The 24714-nt window shown below is 38.3% G+C and overlaps 1 protein-coding gene across 7 annotated transcripts in view; it reads right to left on the bottom strand.

Moving 5' to 3' along the window:
* VPS41 (VPS41 subunit of HOPS complex) overlaps nt 1-24714 on the bottom strand; it is a 112149-nt gene that overhangs the window by 73779 nt on the left and 13656 nt on the right. For 4 of the 7 annotated variants that reach the window (XM_054189919.1, XM_054189920.1, XM_054189921.1 and 1 more), the window contains 2 exons: nt 15588-15695; nt 12785-12862 (listed from right to left, as the gene is read on the bottom strand). In XM_054189919.1, coding sequence (XP_054045894.1) covers nt 12785-12862; nt 15588-15695 — 186 coding nt within the window. Of the gene's footprint in view, nt 1-3363; nt 3519-12784; nt 12863-15587; nt 15696-24439; nt 24518-24714 lie in introns of those variants that run through there. The other 3 variants (XM_054189924.1, XM_054189923.1, XM_054189925.1) reach the window with 2 other exon arrangements.

The following is a 24714-nucleotide window of genomic DNA, read 5'->3' as shown; positions in this document are numbered from 1 at the left end:
CACACATTAGGAGTGTGAAAAGCAAAGCAATGTTCGATCATACTTACAGAAAAGCTCATTTTACTTCAAGAGGTTCCCATTGCTAATATAACCCCCTTAAGCAGCGCTTTCATCCATTCTTTAAGAAGAATTTTCAGAAACTTTTCCTAAATTACCCAAACATTTTTACTTACCTATCTATACACACAGACATATATCCAAGGAAGACCACAGACACCCATAGGTCTTTTCTGCTACATTAATATCAATCTGGATCTACAGAACCACTGTGTAGCTGCTCTCCATACTAAGGCAAATTGTATGTACGCAGAGTTTGAATTGTAATACAAAGAATTAAAATAATTTCTCTCCTACAAGTGCCTATTTTTCATTTATTCATATGTTTCCATCTGCTTGACATTCACATAAACAAGCACGTAAAATTCCAATGAACAGCAATATGACCAATCAACCCACTGCTTAAAATGTTAGCCCACTGCAGTAAGGACTACCATTTTTATGTTTGTATTATTTTCACCATGGTGGAGGTATCCAAGTGAAAAATATTGATTTGTAAACAGAAAGTCCTCAGTTATTGTCATAACTAAGCTAAGATCCTCTCAAAATGCAAGCCTTGCTCTAAGTAGGATGAGGAACTTGATTTGAATAGAGCTCCAACTCTTCCACTTTTACATCTATAAATCTGACATCCTATATGCATTGACATCAATGAATTATGAGAAACAATGCCTTTAAGACTATTGAGGAAAAAACCCAAACAACAAACTAGGCAAGTACCAAATATTCTCTTTCTCCAAGGGTGCCTCTCCAATCCAAAATGATACCCTCAGCCCACCTAGAAAAAAGCCCAATTTACCTAACTTGTTAGAAAAGGGAGTTCTACTTTTCAGGGCCTTTTCATTTTAGGAAGTGAAAGGAGGTGACAGCAAATAAACCAGATAATGAGAGAGTCTTCAACTATTAAAAACAAAAAAGGAAGGAAGGTGTGCAACAGCTAAGCACAAGTGTATTACATGTTGTTTTGTCCCATCCGTTTTGACTTCGGAACACTGATGCACAGAGATCTCTTGTACTGTACATTTAAACTGTACATTTAAAAAGAAGAAATTGAGCTCATCCACTTTTCTTGTGTATTTTGCATATTTGTAGAGTTTTACTGATACAATAGAGGGAAAAGCAACTCTGGAAAGCAAATTCTGGTGCTGTATCATGGTTTAACTATAACAAGGTGAAAGTAGACACATACCTATGTGTTTATACACAACTGAGAAACACCATGAAGTAACACAAAGGTTTAAATTGAAAAGGCAGCTTTAGAAGTTACAGAATAAGCTATTCACCACTGCCTGCAATAGAAGTAGTATACTCTGAATTTACAACACTTAAATTTTCATTTGATGAAAATTTACTAATATCCACAGCAAAGAGGTTTTGTTCAACAATACTGGCAGCCAAATTCTGATAAGTAAGCGAGGATTCCTGCTCCAGTGCTTTTCCTATAACACTCTTGAATCTGTCATTCTTCAAATGAAAAATGGGAGATTATATTGGGTAGAAGAAAAGGGAGGGGGGAAAGCTGGGGAGAGTGACAAGGTCTGGGACACAGAACAATAACAACATTAACTTTTATTTTGTCTGCAGGAAGGCAGACCTTGCCTACAAAAAATAAAGAGCTCAAAAGCATGTCTAAAACTAAGGGAATATGAGGACAAGGAATCTCTCATATACAGTCTGAGCAAGTGAGAAAGACCAAAAAGCCTACAGTGATTTCAATATTTTCCACATCAGCGAATCCCTTAATCTTGTTTGTCAACTACAGGGACTAAGAAAAAAGAAAAAAAACAACCAAGGAAAAAAAAAGTAACAAGGGATCTCCCTAAATCTGTAGTAGCTGCTAGATAATCAGAATGCTTGTCTAGGAATGATGGAACTATTACTGAAAACAAATCTATATTGAAAGCCTACACTGCTTCCTAGCAGAGCTTAACCGTTAGCTAATTCCTGACGGATCCAAAGTAGAATCTCTTTTCTATTAAAACACGGGTGTGTAAGGAAATATCCTCCTGGGAGCTCTGTGCCAAAGTAAACAAATTACTCCTCTTTCCTCCTCTCCCCAGTTCCCTTTTGCCATCTGCTGTATAACTGTAGGGCTTCCACGATGGTATGTCCTAAGCCTGCCTCTACTTCTCGGTTGCTATCTGTGTATTAAAGCCATCCGAGAATATGAAGCCATATTCCCCATCACACACCCACGGGGAGGGCTGAAGTACAGGTGGGGGACTGAGAAAGGGCTGCAGGCAATGACTATATGCACCTTCCTCAGATAACCCAACACAGCATGGGAGAAGACTATCCCAGGCAATCTGGAGGTTCACCTCACTGATTTCTCTAACTGCTTTGTTTTTAGAACAGCTCCCCAAGCACAATGAACTTGGAGAATTCATCATTGAGTACTACCTTTCCACAGAGGCTACTGAATTATAAATTGGGCTTTGAAGAACAATCCAAAAAAATGTTTCTAAACCTCTGAGGATGAAACTTACTGGAGCACTTTCACAGCTTGTTTCTAACAGAATACACCATCACTGTCGTTAATGTATTTAACAAGATTTTGTAGAATTCTGCCCCCTGAAGTAGAAAGTATAAGATTTTTCTCCATTTCTTGATAAGCCACATTTCAGAGACGTGACTGATGAGAGAGGCCAAACAGGTCATACAGTGCAAGTTTTTGTCAGGACAGGTTTTTGTTTTGAGAGATTATTTTATTGGTGCTTTGACCAAGCAACTTTTAAAGAAGCAAAGAGGCTCTTCACTGTTCTTCTCAGGGGTCATGCATTGTTGTGCCAACAGTATTTCCGGGAAGGTTTTCACAACAGCCATGACGCTCATCCCCCTCCCTGACCTAACACAGGATAGGGGACAAAACCAACATGGAGCATAGCATCTCTGCTTCTCCATACATTCCGTTATGTAGCCATTATTTTCTCCACAACTACATAGTTTTCTTCCTTCTATGAGATCATGCAGTGAAAAACTGCACTAAGTATTTTTTCCATTTATTTTAGCCTGTCAACCATTCCACTACAGATGATGATCCCAACCCAATGGGTACTAAAATCAGTGAAAAGATCTCCCACAGATGGAAGCAGGCAGAAGGAGAAATTTATAAGGGAAGGAATTCTCCTTCCTGTCTGAAAATGACATAACTAGTCATATTCCTGTCATAGTTAAATATTACACTGGGTGATCAATGCCGAAGTTCAGCCAATAGCTAGAGCTAAAGTGCCATTTTCCTCTTTAACGTTCAATTATCAACAGTGGTATAGATTGGCATAAGTCTGAGCTATATGCAATAATACATACATTTCCTGCTTACTGAAAGCACTGCATTCTCTTTGGACACCAACTCTGGAACTTCCTTTCTTTGCAATTATAGCATCTGGGAAAGTCTCGCAAACCCATCAGAGATACTCAACAATGATCAACACTGGGTATCTGATTCTTGACAGGATCCTAAAAACATCTGCAAATCAAAAAGATGGGAGGTGAGGGAGGAGAGTATTCACACAAGTAGAAACTATGGATCACGAAGTGCACTGTAACTTACTGTAAGCGGCAGATTGTAAGCCATATCCTCACTGTGAAAATAAGACAGGGAAAGCTAAATGCGAAGATGAACTGATCCTGTGCAACTTCCCCAATCCATTTACATACAACGAGGCTCTATTTCAATACCAGTGAAGTGTAGACGTCATTGCTTATAATAAGCTTTATTTATTAGATCAAAAAAGGCAAACAGATTCATTCGTTCTTCCATCTTTACACTGCTCACATTTCACAGCTCTTATCTTCAAAACTGACAAGACCTGCAGCATCTACAGACTTCAGTTAGCAGCCAGTCTAAGGTTACAGTGGTGAACCTTCCAAACCCAAAATACTGATTTCTGAAATTTCTTGTAATTTTATTTATGTGTGTCACAGGACACTGAGCGGAAATGGCCAGCCTGAAAGTAGCTACTTCTGTCAGCAGCCACTCTGACGATATTAACACCCAAGACTGGTCAAATCTGGACTGGCCACGCTTAGCATTCCATCATGACTGCAATAAACAACTGCTATACACACTGTCCTGCCTTTTAAAACAAATAAGGCTCATCCTTCAGAAAGGAACCTTTATTAGATTTACAAAGTTCATTATCAATAATATCTTACCCCCTATGGGAAAAGAAATCTTAGTTTTGCCTTCATGTTTTGTTCATCATATTATGCCCCTGTTATGTCATTCTGTGTTTTTAATAGTGCTGCATTTTTATTAATGGAAACAAAGGGCTGTAGCTCTATCATTAATGTCAACTTGTATAAAAACCATTGTCCTACAGAACTCAGTTGCTTTGGAGTTTCTAACTAGGAAAACATTTTCTAATGCAAATAATATTTTATTAATGCCAGAACTCTGAATAATTCTGACAAGCAAACTGCTATTATTTTGTATATGTGCACGCAAGTGCCTGCCTTCTGTATAGAGGAAAATGCCATCCAGGTATAATATGCCATTTGAAAGGAAAACAGCTCTAGGAATCAGCAGTATACTAGCTTCTTAGGAACCAAACCTTTCCAAATCCTCCCTACGTTTTTAAAGGTTGTTAGTGTTTAGAAAATGCACATCTGTGTTATCAGTCTTTTATGAAAAGACTTCATCAGTGCTACCTGAAACTAGCGGTTTCATTGCTGCTAATAAAAACTCTAGAGCAACTTGGCCCAGTGGTCCAGCTGTGTACCACCAAAGAGCATTTAGGGAAGATATGAGACAGATGTGGCACAATATGCTTCTGAGATGGCTGGAAAAAGGAGGCAGTGAATCACTGAACGTATGCCTCGTGACAGTCAGCATCACCTGATCAAACCAGAAAATTCCCAGTAGGGCAGGGACATCCCTGATGGTGAGAATCTGTGGTTCTTCGAATACCAACAAGTAGTAAAAGACAGAATAAGCTAACAGCATCTAGTCTTCCCCGTGAGGGCCTAAGCCTTTGGAAGGCACAGAAAAGTATGTTCCTTATTTAACAGTTGTTTGAAATTTGTCAGGAGTCTTTTGAGGCTTTCTTTTAAGAGTCAATTACACTCTAGAAAAGTAGTCTTTTGCTTAAATCAGAGATGAAAAAAAAATATTATTGTGCATGGTTGTTGAGTATGTCTTTGAAATTAGAAACTATGTTTCAGTGTTTTTCTTAAAAGCAAATAAACTTCATTGCTTAATACTGTTGTCAAATTATGCTGCATAGGGCAATTTTTTAGACAAAAGGTCAGTAATAGTTGCAAACACAAATTACATTTTCTAAATAAACACAAGATACATTCAAACATCAAATGTTACCAAACCTGGATGGTGAAAGAGTTAGAAGAAAAGAAAAAAAAATTGTTTTAATGATTTTGATGTTTCTGCATAATGTCACAAATAATGTTGTTCAAACATGTTTGAAAATGCCACGTGTACATTCCCTTAGCAGAATTACAGTAAGGTCCTCTACTTGATCTTTCACAAAAATAGATTCAGAGTTCCTACAAGGTCTGATGGAAAAAAAGAAACAAAAACCAAAACAAACAAAACACAAAAAAAACCACTGGAAACTTTGCCCTTTCACTGACCAACAATGCTGTATTAAATACTATTGGAGTAATGTTCTTTGTGCTTAGCATTCTCCCATAACGAGACAATTTCTCCCCCAGAATTTTCCAGATTTCAATTTTTTTTTGAGAAAACACACAGAATATGATAGGATCCTACAAAGTCAAGAGAAAGTGAACTATTTGCTATGTCTAGATGATTGTGACAGAACAGTATTCAGTCACAGCCCTTTACCTCATTAAGAGGTGACATTAACAAACTCTTACTGAAATCAGTCATATTAAAGAGGGCTGGTTAAGGTATCTTAAACGAAATACTTTTAGAGCTGATCATGAAATGCAACTGACAGGCAACAGGATAGTCACTCAGTAGAAAAGTGATTGCTATTGGAGAACAAAAAGGAAACTTCTTCCTATGCCTCTATGTCAAAAAATAGAGGACAAACAATATGCATTTGGAGAGTCATGAAGTTTTAGAAAGATCATTCAGTCTAAGCATGGGCTGACACGCTTCTTAAAAGAAGATACACGGGCAACACAGCTGCTAGTGAAAAGCTGAAAAGAGAAGGAAAAAACAATTGCAGTCCCAGAAACATCTGATTAAGTACATAGGCTTTATACTGTAATTGAAATGTATTTACTCTACAGCATACACGTTACTCTTTGTGACTGCACAAGCACGCGTTGAACTTGTATGAGGTAACAAGAAGAAATAAATGGCTGGATCATACAAGACCTTGTGTAGCTGAAGCCATACTTCCAACTAAACTTTTTATGTTAGTCTGCACTAAGCTACAGAGTTATTGCAAGTTACAAGCTTGAAAGAGTAACTGGATGAAATGGTCGTGCTTTCCTCAGTTTTGAGCTTATGAAAATTAATCACATGTGATATACTACAATTGTTAAAAACTCCCATATTTCACCATAGGCCAAGCAGTATTTCTAGTAATAATGAATGCCTTCCACATGCATCTGATCTCTTTAAGTAAAAATGTAAGTAATACTCCCTCCCAAAGGAAAGTTACAGTAGATACAAAGATGATGTGCAGAACATCTATGAGATGGTTTTTTGGTTTCAGCATGTTCGACAAGAAACTTTTCCAGACCTATGGAATGAAACTTTTCTAGACCTAGCCCTGACACTGCCATTTTGCTCATCTAGTGACAGAGAGATCCTGGTACACCACGAATCCTGCCAAGGAAAGGTCCTAATCTTCAATAGCTTCACAGTTCCCATTGGAAACACTCCAGGCCACAAACAACCTAATATGCACAGTACCAGAACACCGTTAAGACATACGTTCCAAGCCTTTATAACATCCAAAAAGCCAGACTCAAAAGGCCATCTGAGTTACTCCCACGACTACTGTAAAAATCTCTGTATTTCCAAATCATCCGCAGTTAAAATGAAAAGACAGGTAGATAGAAGCAGAAGAAGGGCTATTAAATTGGGTGTAGACATACAAGTCTTAAGAGTAAAATCCCAGAGGATGTCACTTCTCTCCATTTTTTCCATTGGGCTAAGCTAGAGGTTAACTTAAAGCATTTAAGCTGTAGGACTGCATCACCCATTTGGGTGAGAGGTCCCACAGAGGGGAAGGAAACCTGTCCCCTGCATAGACACTCGCTCCTATCAAAACCTTAATTTTGATTTTGGTGTTTGGAGTCTACATTTATAGCAGCCCGCTTGGTTTTGTACAAAACACAGAATTTCAGCTTCAAATTTAACAAGCACAGTGACACCCTGCAAATACTAACACACATCTACCCAGATCTTTACTCTAAATTCTGTTGCTTCATTTCATTTTCCAACTAAGTCTTCTTTTATAGTCTGACAGCGACAACTAAAATGATGTAGTTAAAGTAATAAACAGGGAATTTTAAGTAGCCTGTCAAAATAAGTGACATTTATATCATCTTAGTCTTAAACTCTCATGTAAAGTTCCATTCAAAGTAACTTCTTCATTATACAATCAAATGCTAAAGTTTACCTTCCCCATTGAAAGATGCTGCATTATCTCTCACAGCAGTTAGTGGGCTCCGCATCATTTCCAGCAACAGCATTTAGCGCTTAACAGCTGTTTCTTCATTACAATTATGCTTTACTTGTTAGCAATTAAACTCTCTCAAAAGCACACCAAGTCAACAGAAACCTCTGACATTTTGTTTGCAACCTGCTGAGGTATCAGCAAAACCAACAGGCCACCAACTGACCAATGCACTTATTCCAGAGGCTGGCGAGTGCTGCAACTTTAATACACCCAAGGGCGACAATACCACCACAGAAGGAACTCCCCTTTAATTTTTCAAGGTAGCAGAGATGACCCAGTGATTTTAGATTTCTCCCACTCCGATTAAAAAAACATAAAGAAATGCTTAGTGCTACACAATGCGAGACAATTAGGAAAAAAATGGTGAGGACAGGGAAGAAATACATGGTAAAAAGAAATGCTGTGAGAAGGGGCCTCTACTTAAAGTTTCATTCTTTCCGAAATTCCAGCAGTCTGGAGTAGCTCACAAATGTTGCATACTAACTTCAATTTCTTTGCACTAACAAAAGCTTTAAAACATTATTTACATTGTTTTCTAGGCTCATGCATCACGCCTGCAGCACCTACAATGCATTAAACATTTAAACCCCTGTACTTGTAAAATAGGTGATGTTTCCCCTTCTCACAGAATATCACTGCCACCAGCCAAGACTTCTTACCATTTTTGCTTTAAGCTTGATGTTTATTAGAAGACCAGAATGGGGGCAGGTTTTCTTGTCCTTTGAAAGGTTTTTGATTTGTTACTTAACTAAACATGTTTGTACAGCTTTCTTCATATCTACAAGTCCTTAATCCACAAGATGTCAGTTGAGGCAATAATTATATTAATAAATTGTAGACAGTCTAAGAAGAAAAGAAAGATGGAGAGGCATTTGGAATTAACATGCTGTGAATCAGTCCTGCATCATCCTCTGTCAGTGGCATTAGCAGGCTTTTTTTCCTCCCTTCTTGTTGCCTTTTAGTAATAATTTTCAGTGCATTTGACACATTTCATCTCACTCAATGCACTGAACCCTAATACAAGAGAACACCAGTTTGTCAAACATACATTATTTGAGGATGCATATCAGTTAATCTTAGGCGGCTGACATTGTCAAAGACAGCTGCACTGGTAAGAGCTAAAAACATGCTAGGCAAGGAGGAAAGGGAGATCTTGTGAGAGCAGAAGCATGGCTGCTGAGATACCAGCACCACGCAAGGGCAAAGCCCACAAATTCCTGTCTCTGAATTCTCCCCAAACCAAAAGCCTCCCGCACCCGGTTCAAAGCACACATTTCCACTGCTGTTGACAAGAGGAGCTGCAAATCTGAAAACATTAATCGTCTACCTGGCACAGGACCCAGCATCAGGTATTTTACCAGCCAGATGAGAGCGAGACTCCGTTCTGAAAAAACTTTTTAGTTGTCTATGTTAGTTTCACAGAAGCCTCTGTGAATATTTATGGGTCAAAGCAGAGCACATGATTAAGTTTTTGCAGCACTAGAGCCAGTATTTGCAATTCAGGATACTTACATTGTTTTGCTGCTATGGACATCACAGAGTGAAGTCCCAAAACGTTAGTTTAAACAATAAACAAACAAGAAAGCATGTTACAACAGCAGAACTTCTAGCAATGCCAGGCTTTACATTTTAGCATTTCTTACAGCTATTTAAATTTTTTACAGCTAATTTAAAACGCTAAATGCATTCAGCCTTCATCAGGAGGCCCATCATTCAAAAATTGGCCATTTTGGAGATTATGCAAGATACCTGTGAGCGTTCTCCCTCAAAGTTCACAGGAGCTGGAGACATGATAAAGTAATTATGCTGCAAACCCTCTGAGATCAGTCTCTATTTCTGTTTTACAATTTGGCTCAAATCCAGATGTGAGCCAATAAGGAAAATAAATGATATATTATAAAAATGAAATTCTTATTTCTTCAATTTTCAAGCCCATTTATATTATTGAACATGGTTACCTGAGATTAAGAAAGAAAAACGGAAATCAAGAGGACTGCAGCAGCAGCAACGGTATTTTCTACATATACTTAATATGAACTTGCCATTAAAATAAATTTTTAAAAAGGTTAAAATAAAACCAGAATGGAAAGAGGGAGTTTAGTTTCACATACTAACACTGTTTCCGATCTAGTGACTTTAAAGTTTTTACACATTTAACAGACTTAGACATATAGAAAAGTAATTTTTTTATTCCTCAACTTGGCTTTAAAAAAACCCCAACCCCCTGAAAAACACAGATAAAGACTCAATTGCAGAACAATTCCTTGAATTACATAACTGATTTCTTCCAAACAAAGGGCTTCACGTTGTTATCCTTACTATTCACTTCTGCCATCTCATAAGACAGAAAACATCTGCTGAAAAGATTCTCTCAAGAAGAAAAATATGTAAAAGTCACTCCCCCAAGTACACTGTTTACTGCAAACAATTATGACATTTCAGTGGTAATATTGCTTGCTCTTTAATGAGAGACTATTTTATTTACTCGGAACAATTTTTGTATACTACTAATTTCCAGAAATTAGTAGCAACAGATAATTCTCCTATTTACAACTCCAAGGTAAAAGCATATCTGCCATTCCACTAGTGAAAACGCTGCTCTGAAGGACTTTGTTCATTTTGGACCCAACAAAGAACCAGAGAAAACACCTCGAGAGAAAATACTCTTTGCCCCAGTGCATTTACAAGGAATCTATAGGACTTCAGGAAGTGACTCACTTCCTTCTCACAAAAGGGTTAGGTTTTATTTGGGATTTACCACATGGCAATGCTCCAATGTAAATCCCCCAGGAGGAGAGACAGTAAACAGGCATCGGTAGGAGAGAACAGAAGGAAGACCTCACCAAACATTTTGATAGTGAGGCCTCTAGTCTGCATTCCAAGATCTTGAAAAGCTCAGGTTAGAAGGAAAATATTCTGACATACAGCAGCCAGTTCAGAATAAACTGTCTATGGGTTCAACGGCTGACAACATTCATTCAGAAAACTTCTCTGTTTAAGCAGCCAACAATATCACAGAGCTGCTTTGTTTCTCACATAGGCAGCCCATTCTGTTCTACAACACTTAGTAGTCCCTTGGAAAACTTTTTTTTTTTTTTTTTTAAGACAAGTGGTCCTATATCAAAATCATTTTTCTTCAAACTATAAAAAAAGAAAAAAAAGAAGCACCCTTTCCACCTGATCCTTGATATGACTTATTTGTTGCACTGGAGACACATACGTTACAAAAAGAGACAGAAACATTAAGAATAGAATGCAAGAAACATTTCTTTTTCCTATTTTCCATCTCAAACAATACTTTAAAAAGAAATCATTGCCATCTCTATAAGAAGACAAGGCATAAAAATCTTCATCCTGAAGCAAGTCAAGTTTGGAAAAGGAATAACCAAGTAAGCACTGTAGAGCAGAAAGTGGTTTATATAGCCCATACCTTAGAATTATCTTAACAAACCACCCTCCCAAAAGGCACTAGTAGGACTTTTTCATAACGAAAAACAAAGAAAAGCAGCAGATTTGGGTGGGTGAGTATAAAGAGGATGCAGGTATTTTGTTTTATAGCCTTTAGTAGACAACGGGTCCCCTTGTTCCTTGCTCTACACCAAGGCAATGCCCTAAGTCTTTACAGAAGGAGGAGGATTTCACCTTTTGGAACCAGTGCCGGAGAACAGGGTGTTCGTGATGCACTTTGGAAAACAAGTGGCAGTTCTACAAATGAACTCTCCCAAGTACCTGACACAGAGTGGAACGAATACAAGTCTAAGACATTTAATGCCTGACTCAATAGAAAATCTCCACTTCATTTGAGTGAGTCTTTGAGTCAGTCTTTTACTGCAGAGATGGAAGAGAAGAATTCAGGTACACTTTAATCCAGCCTGCCCCAAACAGATTACTTCAGAGAGGAGGAAACTGTATCTTTAGCAAGTAGCGTATGTGTAAAGTAATCAGAACTGTAAGGGAGACACCAAAAACTTTTCCTCTTTTGAAATGCACTCAGCATCTCCTCTGTGGGGCTGACGAACACAGAAAGTTAAATGAAATAGAAGAACATAATTAGCTTGACTTTCATTAATACCCAGTAAGGACATTGTCAATATGACCAATGCTATATATAAAATTTCCTCCAAAGGTTGTGCCTAGCAGTCTAGGTTTTGGCTGAGACTTCCCACTGCCCCTTGCACAATTGCATAATTAGATTTTTCAAAAATATAAACGAAACCTTTCACCCCTCCCATGAGGCTAGCTGTGTCAGCTTTAGAACATACGTTCTCTTTGCAAACATGCCAACATCTTGTGATGGATACTCTGACAAGTGCTGATGCTGCTACGAAAAACCAATGCTTGGCCACTAGATTTTGTGACAATGTCAAGAGAAAAAATAATTGCTAATTCTCTTCCTTCCACCTCCTGTGGAAAACCTGAAAACGAGATATTAAAAAACAAAACAAAAAAAGAATCAACGAATAGTCACAATTAAAAGGAACATTTAGTACTCTAGAAGAGAGCTTTAAATTTAGCATTTAATTCATCCTCTAATATCAGGAATGACAATAAGGAAAAAGTCTCCTGCTTGTCCTTCAATCAGTACAATCCCTTAAGAGTCCAAGCTTCAAAACATTCACATAAAATATTAGTGTTATATATTTGCAGCAGAGAAACTGAACAAGCAAGGCAATCAATCAATTTTCAATTACTTGTGGCAACTAGATAAGATGATAGTGCACACACTAACTGACAATAGTCACCTAATGAGCAGGCTCATGTCTTATGGAAGTCACGAGCCCCTGGGTTACATAATTAATAATAGCCATTTACAATCATAAATACGTATTTCCTCTTTTGTCTTCACGAAGAAAGTTTATTATATGTAAACTGAGATGTGCTCACACAAAACCATCCAGAGTAACTTCTTTTTGCAGGGACCATACTCTGTCTCTTATGTTATGGGGAGGAAGTTCAGGAAACGCATTAGTAAAATTTCAGGTGTAGCAAAATTCAATAAATAAATTTTAAAGTTTATTTTAAAAAGCCACAAACAACTTATTTATTATTTAGTACATGGAAGCATTTTTACATCCCAGTAGACGTGTTCTGAATAATGCCATACTTACAACATCAAACTTCTGTGTGATGTTCCCCTGGACATCAAGCAAATAAACTTTGCCATAATGTGTTCCCAGTGCCAAAAACTGGAAAAGAAAGAGACTGATTACATAAACTTAAAGACACCACAACCAAAACTATAGCAATGCTAAATGGACTCTGGGATGTTCAGCAGATTAATGATTAGCGGCACCGGGGAAAAAGAAACTACCACTTTCTATAGACAAAGCTTATTTTAACTGCACCTAAAGAATAAAACAGGGCTTCAAGCCCGTATTACTGTGATAGTGCAAGTTAGCTGTCAGAATGAGTCATGAGGACCCTCATCCACTGACAACTAATGGTGTGTCTGCAGTCCGTACACACTGCCTGATGGACTGTGGCAGCAAATTAAAAATGCAGCGTGAAAGCAAGGACCAACACAGATCTGAAATAGTTCCTAGATCCTTTCTGCAGCTTTGTTTCAATCATTTCCTTTGAGCTTTATTTTTAACTCCCCTTCATCATTCATATAGAACCAAAACATTCAAACACAGTAGAAGGCCACCAGTAACCCACTGGTAAAATACTGCTGAATTATGGAAGGTCTCTGACAGTGCATTTAAGCACACATATAACCACTGGGTTTGCGTTCCTTCACATAGTAACGCTCCTACGATGAACATGGTCAAGACAAATACACTTTTCCTCGGAAATCTCAGGAGTTTCATTCTAAAAACCAGTAGCAAGATAAAGAAATCTCCACAAAAATGCATGCTATCACAAACTTATTTTGATACAAACAAGAAGGGAATCGATTCTGAGAGATCTGCTGTTAATTGAACCATGTGAACTACACCTAAACAGAAAAGGAAGAACTTCGGTACTACTTGATTTATGACAGGGGTTTCTTTTATTCCCCCCTCCTTTCAGCATTACTCAAATAGTCTAGGCTCCTCAATTCTCTGTATTTCACTGCATGTGAGCATGCTTCATTGCAACCTATAATGAAATGCTCAAATTTACAGGCACTGCTAAGCGTGTCAGTCAGGCAGCACAATCTTTAAAAAATAACCTTACAGAAAGTCAAGGTTTAAAAGGATTTATCAAAATGGAATTGCTTAAAATGAAATTTCAGTTCAGGCACTTAAAATATGAAGCTACATTAAAAGGAGTCAAAAAAGGGAAAGAAGGGGTTCATTAGAAATTCATCCCCTGCAATGCCTTTCACTCCTGCAAGGTTGCCTTTTTTCAGGAAGAAAAAAGTCCCCCGGGTAAAAAAATCAATACTGGTTAATAAAACATCAGGTGTGCAGACATAACTAGGTATGACTATTCCACTGCACAGGCCTGCTTGAATGCACCAGGTGCCATGACGATTAGTCATCCAGTGCAGACAGCAAGCCTGGTGAAAATATGATGCTTTAGCAGTGAAAAGAAAAAAAATAATTCTGGGGGGAAATTAGTCTGAATACAGAAGCCAGATTTTCAGGATTCCCAGCAAAGTTAAACTGCTTTAATCAGAGGCTTATTTTACATAGGCCTGTATTACTCTTTAGCAGCGATTTTCCTGCTCTTGCAGGAAAAAAAAAAACCAAACAAACAACAGAACAAAACAGAAAACACCTTCACAAAACCTATAACCCAGCTTCATTTTTAAGCTCTCTGTTGTATGAGACCTATTCCTAAAAGACTCCAGTACCTGGCTTCTAACAATATTGATCCGTCTCATAAATAGTGTATCTATTTTTCTGGAAAACTAAAAGTGCTGGGATACTTAAACGGCTTTCCTGTATTGTCACTCTGTGTGACGCTATAGTTAAAGCTGTCTCTGAGCGCATCCTTGTAGAAAAATCCTGTTCATCTCTCGGCTTTCAAAATTTACCTAAGACTCAGGAAAAAAAGGTAACACAAACAGGCCACAAGACCAGGAGGAAATGCTTGCCAATTTTGCACGTATCTGTGTAATTCTAAGTTGTCAAAAACATTTTAAAAAGACTTATTGTTTTCATTCGCACAGTTAAAATACAAGCTTCATCTTAAGAGCCTCTTGAGCCATGGCAACAGTCCTTTGAGTAAAAGAAACACAGCACAAGTCAATCTAAAAATATAGCCAAATAATAGAGATAGATCCCTCAACAATAACTGTTAAGGAGCTATTACTGCCTGTGAAAAATTATACATTCAGAAAACAGCTATTATGTTTTACATACTAAGAGTTACTTGACAAATCATTAACTCATACTTGCATGTGCATTCCTCTCCTTATTTTTAACATATTGAATAAGGGAAGGGGAATAGAGAAGTGTTAGTATGACACTCCCCAAAAAAAAAACAGCCAAAGAAAAGAGGAAAATTGTAATTACTTTCTTCTACACCGTATTAACAGAAACTCGTCTGTCTTCCACAGCTGAATATGTGCTAAGCTGACCCCTAGCATGATCAAGACTGTGTTCAGTGATTCAGGTTGTACGAATAAGCACAGTATATGCCAATTTCCTTTCTGAATAAAGGAAAGTTGGGACTGTATCCCAGTTCTAGTTCACGATACTGTCCATAATTAAAATCAAGTGAGCATTCTCCCAGTAGCTTATGTAAACATCCCATGTAACAAATCACTGCACCTTGAGTTCTCACCTCATTTTCTTACTGAGAAAGTGTACACTGCTCAATACAAGCTCACCATGAATGTTGTTTGTATTAGTGTTGGCTTGCACTGCACCTCTAGATTTGGCAGCACTTCTACACAGAAATATACTGATGCATTATAAGTACAGATACATACATAAAACCATACAGAAGTTCTAGCTTTGCCACAAAGTCATGTAATACCTTTTCATGCACTGTCATGCAGCTGGCTGCATCCTTCTGGAGAATTTCAGTCACTCCATTAGAAAGCCGTTCATACTTCAGCTTAGGTTCTTCTTCACTCTCATCTTCCTGAATTTTTAAGGGTGTAAGGAAAAGGGAGCAAGAGAAAAAACAAATAAACATTTAGAAATTTATTTTAAATAAAAAACAATTAAAAGACACCCCAAAACTAGCACACAGCAACAGGCGAAGATGGATTACTATTATCTCTTAACAACAGCCATAACAATCAAAAGCCAAACTTCCATATTTTTATCACTGGAGGGGGCTTGGGTTGTGCTTTTTTGTTATTGATTTCTCTTTTTATTCCAAAGTTCTAGGTGCAAACAAAGACTGTATAGCAGCATACCGACTCAGCTGTAAGAGGCACTTAGTTGGTATCTAAAAAGCAGGAAAAAATGTACATGTGTACTTTGTTACATAAATTTAGTCATTCCCAATTTAGAAGAAAAATATAAAAGGGATGGTTATGGAAAAATGGATGATGACAAAATAAAGTGTGCCACTGTAGCCACAATTGACTCTAAGCTGAAGCATGCAGGTTACAAGAAACTTCAAGACCTTTACAGGATGCTGCACCTCTGTAGGAAGGATAGAGGCAAAATGCTGTGAACAAAAATAAAAAGAATCCACTAGGAATAAGTTAATTGTATAAAACGCACCAATGGGTTTATGTTAAAAAAAAAAAAAAAGGAAAAAAAAAAAAGAGTATAAATACATTGTTGCAGAACTGCCTGGAAAAAGGATCCAGACACTGCATGTTCCTATGGATCATCTCTATCATGCATGCTAGGAACTTCTTCTGGTAAATACCAAATCTTTCCTCTCTTTTTCTTTTCAAGCACATTAGGCATTACCACCCAATCACTACTTAGATACAAAGAAAGATGATGCATCAAGTGGCACAGAATGAAGAGAACGGAAACTAAGCTACATTCAAAGAACACCCAACACGTTTATCTCTTAGGAAATGAAAATCCAAGGGGCAAAATAGCTCTCTGGTCATAGGCATCTATCTGTAACAGATGGTCTACTGAAGTACAATGCCAGAGAGATATTTCATAAGCTTCAGTAAGCCTCAGATAATACTATACATGCACAGACAGACACAAACCCATATATATCCCTTGGTCCTCACTGGGAAATAGTACACCTGCAAGAATAGTCTCCTACACTCACTATTAGCCCTAATGAACACATCAACATTGGGTGTGTTTCCCACATGAAACACATCTTTCCTTCCTCATCAATCAGAATATACCAGTGCAGTGCTCTAGTAAAGGAGCACCTTTACTTCCCACCAACCGCTGCTCTGCAATCCCTAGAACAGAAAATAAAAATGCAGTGTCAGTCTGTGGCAGAATAACTATATTTGTGCAACCTTTTCTTGTAGCTAATAATGTGGAAAATAAATTTGGAAAAGAGACATGCTAACTTGTTAATAAAATATACTTTGTTTAAACTGCTTTTGGAATGTTTCCCAAGTTAAATATTATGGCCATTTACCATGTGTGTTACCAGCACACAGTAATATGTACATACCCTCATACAAAACACATAAAAGCCATACGGACACATAGAAACACTCAATATTTAGCCCCATGCTTACATAAATATGCTGCAAAGAGAGGCCCTTTTAAAATGTTATTTGAGAGTTTTATGACAGAATACAAATGAGATTAATATAGGGATGTCAGCAGTCCATGACGTAGCAGTTTGAAGTGAGGTGTCAAAATGTCCACCAAGAAACAATTTTATTCAGTAAATCTAACACCGAACAAAGTTGTTACTAGACAGAATGACACTGTCAAATTACAGGGCTGTATATAAATCAGCCAAATTCCTTGTGCCTACAGATCCTTAATAAATGACTACAGGGTAGAGGGAGGAGGAAAAGTCAAAGAAAAAAGCGTACATGTCATGGAAGGAGGGTGTAAGGAAGTAGGAGTCCATTTTACAGCAATTAATACATTACACCTTTTTATACATTGCTTACAAAGATTACACTTGAAATGCATGGGTAATCATTGAATAAATTCATAAAAGTAACAATTGAACTCCAGTCATCTAGTTTCTATAAGATCCCACATGTTGCTGGAGTCTGGACATCAAATGTGCAACCAACGTGAAAAGTTAATTCTAGTCTCTTGAGTAGTTTGCATAAAAGCATTCATCCATGGGCCATTAGATAAAGTTACTGTAAATAAGTTTTGCCTGTCCTATTTATGAGTGAAAACTAAGTAATTTTTCCTGCACATGCATATACAAAAAATATATACTTTCAAAAGTCAGTGCACCGAAACATTCTGCCAGGCTTCCAAAAAAGTAAATAAAATGAAAACTTCAAATATTAGGCAAAATGATGTACCCATTTCATGCTTTCTTGACAGGCTCCTTTTATGTTAAGTAAAAGTCAAGCTAAAAGGTGAACTGAAATGGGGTGGGGGGAACCTTGCTGCAAACAAAACAAAATGAAAAATGTAATTTGGAGAAATGCAAGATTTCTCTGCTGCTTCAGACTCTACCTCATATGTTAAATGCATTTGATGATCTCTTAGTCAGAGTATCACAGTTTAATCATTCTAACGGCATTTTTCTATCAGGAAAAGCTTTTATGCAGTCTGAACTTCTAAAGTAAACACAAACCAGTGTTAATAAAAAGCAAATCAATAATTTTTGTTAAATTTTAATAATCCTGAAAACCTACAAATAAAACCATCAGCAACCTGAGTTGAGACGACAGTTAGCTGCGTTTCTATGACAACCTAGAGGAATAGTACAAGTCCTGACTTGCAGCAAAGCTAAGATATAAACAGAGTGACATTTACCCCATACAAGAAAACTCACAGCTTTCCTTTTTTAAGAGGGAAAAAAAAATAAAATCAATTTCTCAACTAACATGGGTTTTTACTAAGTGTATGGCACTTTTAATTAAAGAGAAGTCCTTTAAACCATCCTAGAGGATTCTAAACATTTGAAAAGAAATTTTATAGCACTGCTTGTACCATCGCTTAACACCACTTCTATATTTTCTGCCTAAAAAAAACTCCAAGCAAAACAAGGCCAACACCACTGAATTTTGAAATTCTTGTCAAATGTCTTTAGAGAAAAAGAAATATATACTGCACAAAATGTGTAAAGCTCCCCACACGTGGCAGCCCTAAATTCTGAAAGGGATGGAGACCCACAGAGCCGACAGGAGGAAGCCACCCCTGTGGTGGTGTAAAATAATGACTCCTTTTCAACCACTGCAATGATAATTTGAAACTCATATTCCATTTAGTTTGTTACTTGCCTTTTACTGCTGAAGCTAGGAGTCAAATTGCTAAAAATACGCTGTAAAGAACACATATCCATAAACATTTCCCATTGAAAGCACATTTCCAATTGAATGAAATACTCTAAATTAACCAGTAAGACTAACACAAATCCCTTCCTACTAAGAGCTCTTCCATTTGTCACTGTTGAACTCCTGAATGGAAAACAAATTCCTCTTCCCACACCTAACACCTAGTAGGTCTGAAACTTGCTACCAACTCTTCTTCTGGAGCAGATTTACAAAACTGAGGAGAGCTGCAAATGTTCAGTAGGCTCTCAAAAGACCAGTGCCACTGCGAGGGAGGATGCTCAGCTGCCTTTCTGAACACAGGTTTGCAACCTTCTTCAGATATTCTGCCCCTTCTTTCCTAGCTTTGCCTACAGGAACAACTGCGGTAGAATTGCGAGTAGAAAAAAAAATATCTGAAATCGGTCCTGGCAAAGAAAATTTCCAGAAGGAACCTGTGGGCAGTTCCCAGAGTTATTCCATTAGCCCACATTTGCTCCTGCAGCAGAGGATCTGCCCACAGGACAGTCTGTCACATGAACTACATGCTCTACTGATTGCGGATACTCTAATTATGTTACGGGCACTGACAGCAAAGTGTCATCCTTCCCGCACGATTTGCCCTCAAAGTTTTTCAAAGCCTTTATGGAAATAAACGGTGCATACATTATAAGGCAAGTGCCCTTCCTCTTTGCTGCACATCTTCCGTCCAGTCCCAGCTAGAATTCCAATTACTACAGCTGGCCATTCCAGCCCTGTTTACGCCTGCAAGTTGTGACCCTGCAAAGCATTTAAACTCAAATACCTGAGGTCCATCACTCAATCAATTTCAAAGGAGCTACACTCACACACTACTGTGAGAAAGCCCCGGTGTCACAGGCCTTTCTAAAAGGCCACATCTTGAAAGAAAAGACAAAACAAACAAAAATCACCACCACAGCTCATTTCCTTTTTTTTTTCCCCCATGCTTTCTTTCAAGTTCGCATAGATTTCAGAGATTATAAGAAAAATGTTAAAATGACTCATTTCCTCCTAGCTCGAAGACCACTAAAAGTGCTCTGCCTCTGTGTATCTGAATAGTTAATGTTTAGGACACATTCTAAAATCCCATTAAAAAAACAACAACAAAAAAAACGCGCTCTGATGCCAAAGTGCAAACCCAACTTTACTGCTAAAAAGTGGTAAGAGGCTACCTAGCAATTTCTGAGAGTAACTTTTCTTGACATTTAATATGGGCCAGATCTTTGGAAACCCATGTAGAACCTACTAAGAAATCACTATTTTTATTTATTTTAACAGTCATCACTACCACACACAAGAAAAAATTAAACTAACAAGTTAGAGCTCCAGAATTTACAATCTATGTGAAAATCTCCAGTAGAACCAAGGAAATCAAGTCCATTTACTTTTGAGGTAAAAATAAAGGTTCACAGAACACGCTCCTTTATGCAAAGATGAATAAACACATCCCTGGTGCTCTGCTGAGGGCAGCTTCACTTATTACAGAAATTCAACAACAAATATTGAACAACAAGAAAACAGACCTCAAGCCCCAGAATGCAGTCTCCAGGGAGAATTACTTACTTCTCTTCTTTTTGTACAGAAGCACAAAGTGCAGCAAAATACCCAGCAGAACTTAGTTGCCAAGATCACATATTACCTTTTCAGTCTTGACATCTTGACTTGATCCAAAGCATAACCATCTCCAACTGTTAATTTTTTTATGGAAATAATGCCTTAATCAGGGGGGCGGGCTGCTTGTCTCGGTTTTTGTTTTGAGGGCCTGTGGGACAGTGGGCTGGGAGGGATCTTTTCCTCTACAAATCCCCTAATTGACATGGAAGCAACGAACACTTATCCAAGTGGCTGGTATCCCACCGAGCAGCAGAACAGATGATTTCTAACCACACTGATACAAAAGATCAGTGGGGATTTACACCACCCCCCAGCCCCCAGAGCATCTGCAAAGCCTCCCTATCACCAGCATTTCCTGGGAGGGCAGGACCACACCAGGGAAGCTGTACAAACCTCAGTTTGGACAAGGAGCCCAACAAGGACCTTACGAACTTTAGGACAACTGTTACAAGACTTCCACGAGGAAGAAAGCACTACTCAACAAAAGATCCAGCTAAATTGTTTTATTTAACCTCATTACCACACTTGGGAATTGTACCACGTGGGTTGCAATGCCTCCTTTGGCCTGGTAAAGAAATTATGATTATTCTCAGTCTTTATCCTCTCCAGTTCAGACGCCAGACCTTTGTTAGGGCCTATCTCCCTTCATTCAGGGTCAAGAGATAATGAAGCACTGATTTACAAATGAACCTGACTTTAGATTTGCTAAACGTCATTCCCCAAGTTCTTCAGAGAAAATACTCACCTAAGTCCCTCAGACAAGCAGGTTCACTGTTCCATTAATCTGTCATCGCTAGTTCTCTCTACCCAGACTATATTTAGACTAAATGTGGCCCAGATAATCTGGTAATCCAGATGACCAGACACAAATCTCCAAATTCCCAGTACCACCGCAGGAATATCTGTATGCATCATTTTTCACTTCTTGCTTTAACATATTTCACACAAAGATACTTTTTCTAGTAGCTGTATGCTAAAACACTGAGATTTCATGTATTTATTTTTTTTTAACCTAAAGGCAATAATTCGTCCTGTTTCTCCACTCTGGAAATAATGCTTCAGCGTAGACACCCTTGCAGTTAGGACAAGGAGCGGTTTCTTCAGCTTGGTCTGGAGGGCAAGGCAAGACGCAGGCACAGCAATTCTTCACAGCAGCTCTGCAGGGCTGCGTCTGCTGGCTGGGCTGCTCTGGATTTGGGGATGCCAGCAGAAAAGGCAATGGAAAAGGCAAGTAACTGCCCACCACAACGGCACATCAGATGGAGGCTGAAGGGGGTGGCCTGCCTTCAAAGCACCAGTAATCCAACTGTGCACAGCCAACAGGTTAAGGGTGCTGGCTCACAGCGTAACACTTCATCTCCACTTTAAAGACTGCAGAGTCCTGAACCCTCAAGAGCAAGAGGAAATACAACCTAGCCCTCCCCAAGCCTCCCCTCCTTCCAAACCTGCTCTGCTTTGTCCCCTGGCAACCCTCAGATGGGCCTCTCCTGATACCCCAACTCCCCTCAAACACTTCACCAAACCCTCCCCGCCTGGACTCCCACCTCAATTTCAACACCTTCCAGAGTGCCTACCAGGACTCCCATTTTCTTACTCTTCAAAGCCACCACGTGCTTAGTTGGAAGCTCAGTTCCAGCCAGGCAACCCCCATGGCAGAGCAGCCTATACCGAATTTTAAATGACTGCTTACAGTCTGAGCATGAAGCAGCTGTTCACAAGACACCAAAACCCAGCATGAACAGCTCAGCAAATACACTAAATTTGAATCAAAGGAAAAGCAGAGCGCAGCTCCCATCCCAGCAGCACACCCATGCCAATCTACAGATGCTCAGGGGGACAGAGATCAAGACTGACCACTGAGCAAGAGGATTTGGAAATGCAGACAATTACGTGTATTTCCATGTTCTCTTTCCATGCCTTAACAGCATAGATGTTCTTTAAATACATGGAAGGAAAAAGGAATTTTATTTCACTAACTCAGGGTATGCATATGCAAGTGAACACTCTGCCCATTTGCAGTACATGGAAGTATGTCTAGTAAAGTAAAAAATTAAGAAAAAAATCTGCTACAAGTGAAAACATCACATGGGAGCAACACATGACAGAACACATGCAGGTGGATTAATATTCTTAAAGCAGTTTTAGAAAATACTAAAAGGCAAGTTATAACAAATTGCTAATGTCTGCTGATGATGTTACAACACAGTTTGGAGATCCCTTCAACTTCCACCCCAGATCATGTCTGAAAGTCCCTCTGTTATTTGGTAATAACACTGAATAGGTTTTTTGCTTTGTTTTTTGAGAATATGAAAACGAAGAAAAATTCCTAATCTTTATCTACTTAATAGCTTATCATGCTCATAATTTTAAGTATGATAACACCTTGATTATACCTGTGATGGGTAAATTGACCTTCTCTGCTTCTTCCTTGTTATATTCCCACTTAATAGTTACAAAACACTCAGTCTTCATAAATCCCACTCTTGCCGTACGATTGTAGGCATCAGATTATGACTTGTACTTCAAAGATATGAGGTAAAAGCTTTGAACACCATATATTAACTTGGAATTGGTGTATCATCTATTTGATGTAAGAAGGGATCCAAGAATATTTTCGGACATTTGTCCACTTCCCTCTACCCCAAAAGCAAATATGGTTTTTGTTTCCTTACAGCAACTTCGAGAACCTGACCAGCTATTAACACTGGCTGCAGTGAACATGCATGCCAGCAGCATCTTACTCTTCCTCAGCACCATTTGGAAAGCTCACCTCACTTGAAGATGATGACCAGTTCTGGTCAGAAGTGGTGGGAGAAGGGAGGTGTGCCTTTGGAAAGTTTTAGAAGTCAAATTTGTCAAAAGATGCAAATTACTGAAGCAGGTATACCAAAGCAGGCTTTGCCAAAGACATAGTTATTTACTGAAATTTCTTCCATTGTAACATCTGACTTCCTCAGTGTTTGCCCCCGATGCTGCCATTTTTGAAGGAAGCCACCCACAGGACAACCTACTGCCCACCATTCTGACATGGGAGTCAGAAAAACCCCTAGCCCAATTCAGGTTTCTTCTTACAACAATTGGAACCTAAACACTGGTTTTGAAAAATAAATTAAAGAATCATTATTTCTGATAAAAATAGCTGGAAATTCACAACACAAAGATTTGCCAAAATTTATCTTTCATTGTTGAAAAACCTGTAGTGGATTGTTACTTTGTATAATCAAGAAACACATAAAGTGTGATTTAAAAGTTCATTCAATACTTAAAAAGGTAACACCTCAAAGTCATGTACTAAAGATCTTCAAGTAGATCTGGACATATTTGCTTTTTAGAAAGATTCCTGTGCTCTAAAATGATGCAAACATCACACCTTCCCTGCTGCCCATTTCTAGGTCTTACCCTGCCTTCTTTAAAAAAAAAATAAAATAAAAAGCAAAAAGCAAACCAGAAGAAAGCACTCCATCCTCTGCAGTTTTGGCAGACATATCCACCTGTGCTGAAGAAACAAGTGACACAGAGCAAACAAGAAGAATTATAGTACAAGTATACACAACTATTGCAAAGTGTGGCTTCATCATTACCGTTTCTCCATCACTAGCATACGGTTGCTAGACTTGTGTTCCCATCTCAATGATAAAGGGACCACCTATGCTATTTTCAGGATTAGGATCCTGACTTAATTTCTCCCAATGCAATCAAATCTCTAACACTAAAGGGATGCCAGGATAACTTCAGACTAAGGCCTTTAAGCTTCAAAAGCCCAGTTTGCTAGGTAGTGCACAAACTGGAACACAATTTTATTGCAAGTTCTTGTTTTAGTCACTGTGCTGAATTTAAATATTGAGCAATTTACCAGACTTTCCAGAGACTAAATTACTGAGAGAACATAAACCTCTTTTCCTCTGTTACTCTCATATCAAAAAGTTTGTTCCTACAAGGAAATTTAGCAAAGCAGAAAAAATAAATTAGTTGGTTTAAGAGCGAGAAGAGAAATGAGCATTTCATCTTGAAGTCACTGGTTCAAAAGAAGGTCGAGCAATAAAAGCTACCCATCTTGTTTATTAGCCTGCTTAGCCAAAATTTGGGAAAAAAGGAAAAAAAAAAAAGCCACAAACCATTTCCTGCAAA

This window comes from Rissa tridactyla, chromosome 2 (genome assembly GCF_028500815.1).
Source record: "Rissa tridactyla isolate bRisTri1 chromosome 2, bRisTri1.patW.cur.20221130, whole genome shotgun sequence".
In the NCBI taxonomy this organism is placed as follows: Eukaryota; Metazoa; Chordata; class Aves; order Charadriiformes; family Laridae; genus Rissa; species Rissa tridactyla.
The sequence above is the reverse complement of the archived record's forward strand: the minus strand, read 5'-3'. Positions and strand labels throughout refer to the sequence as shown.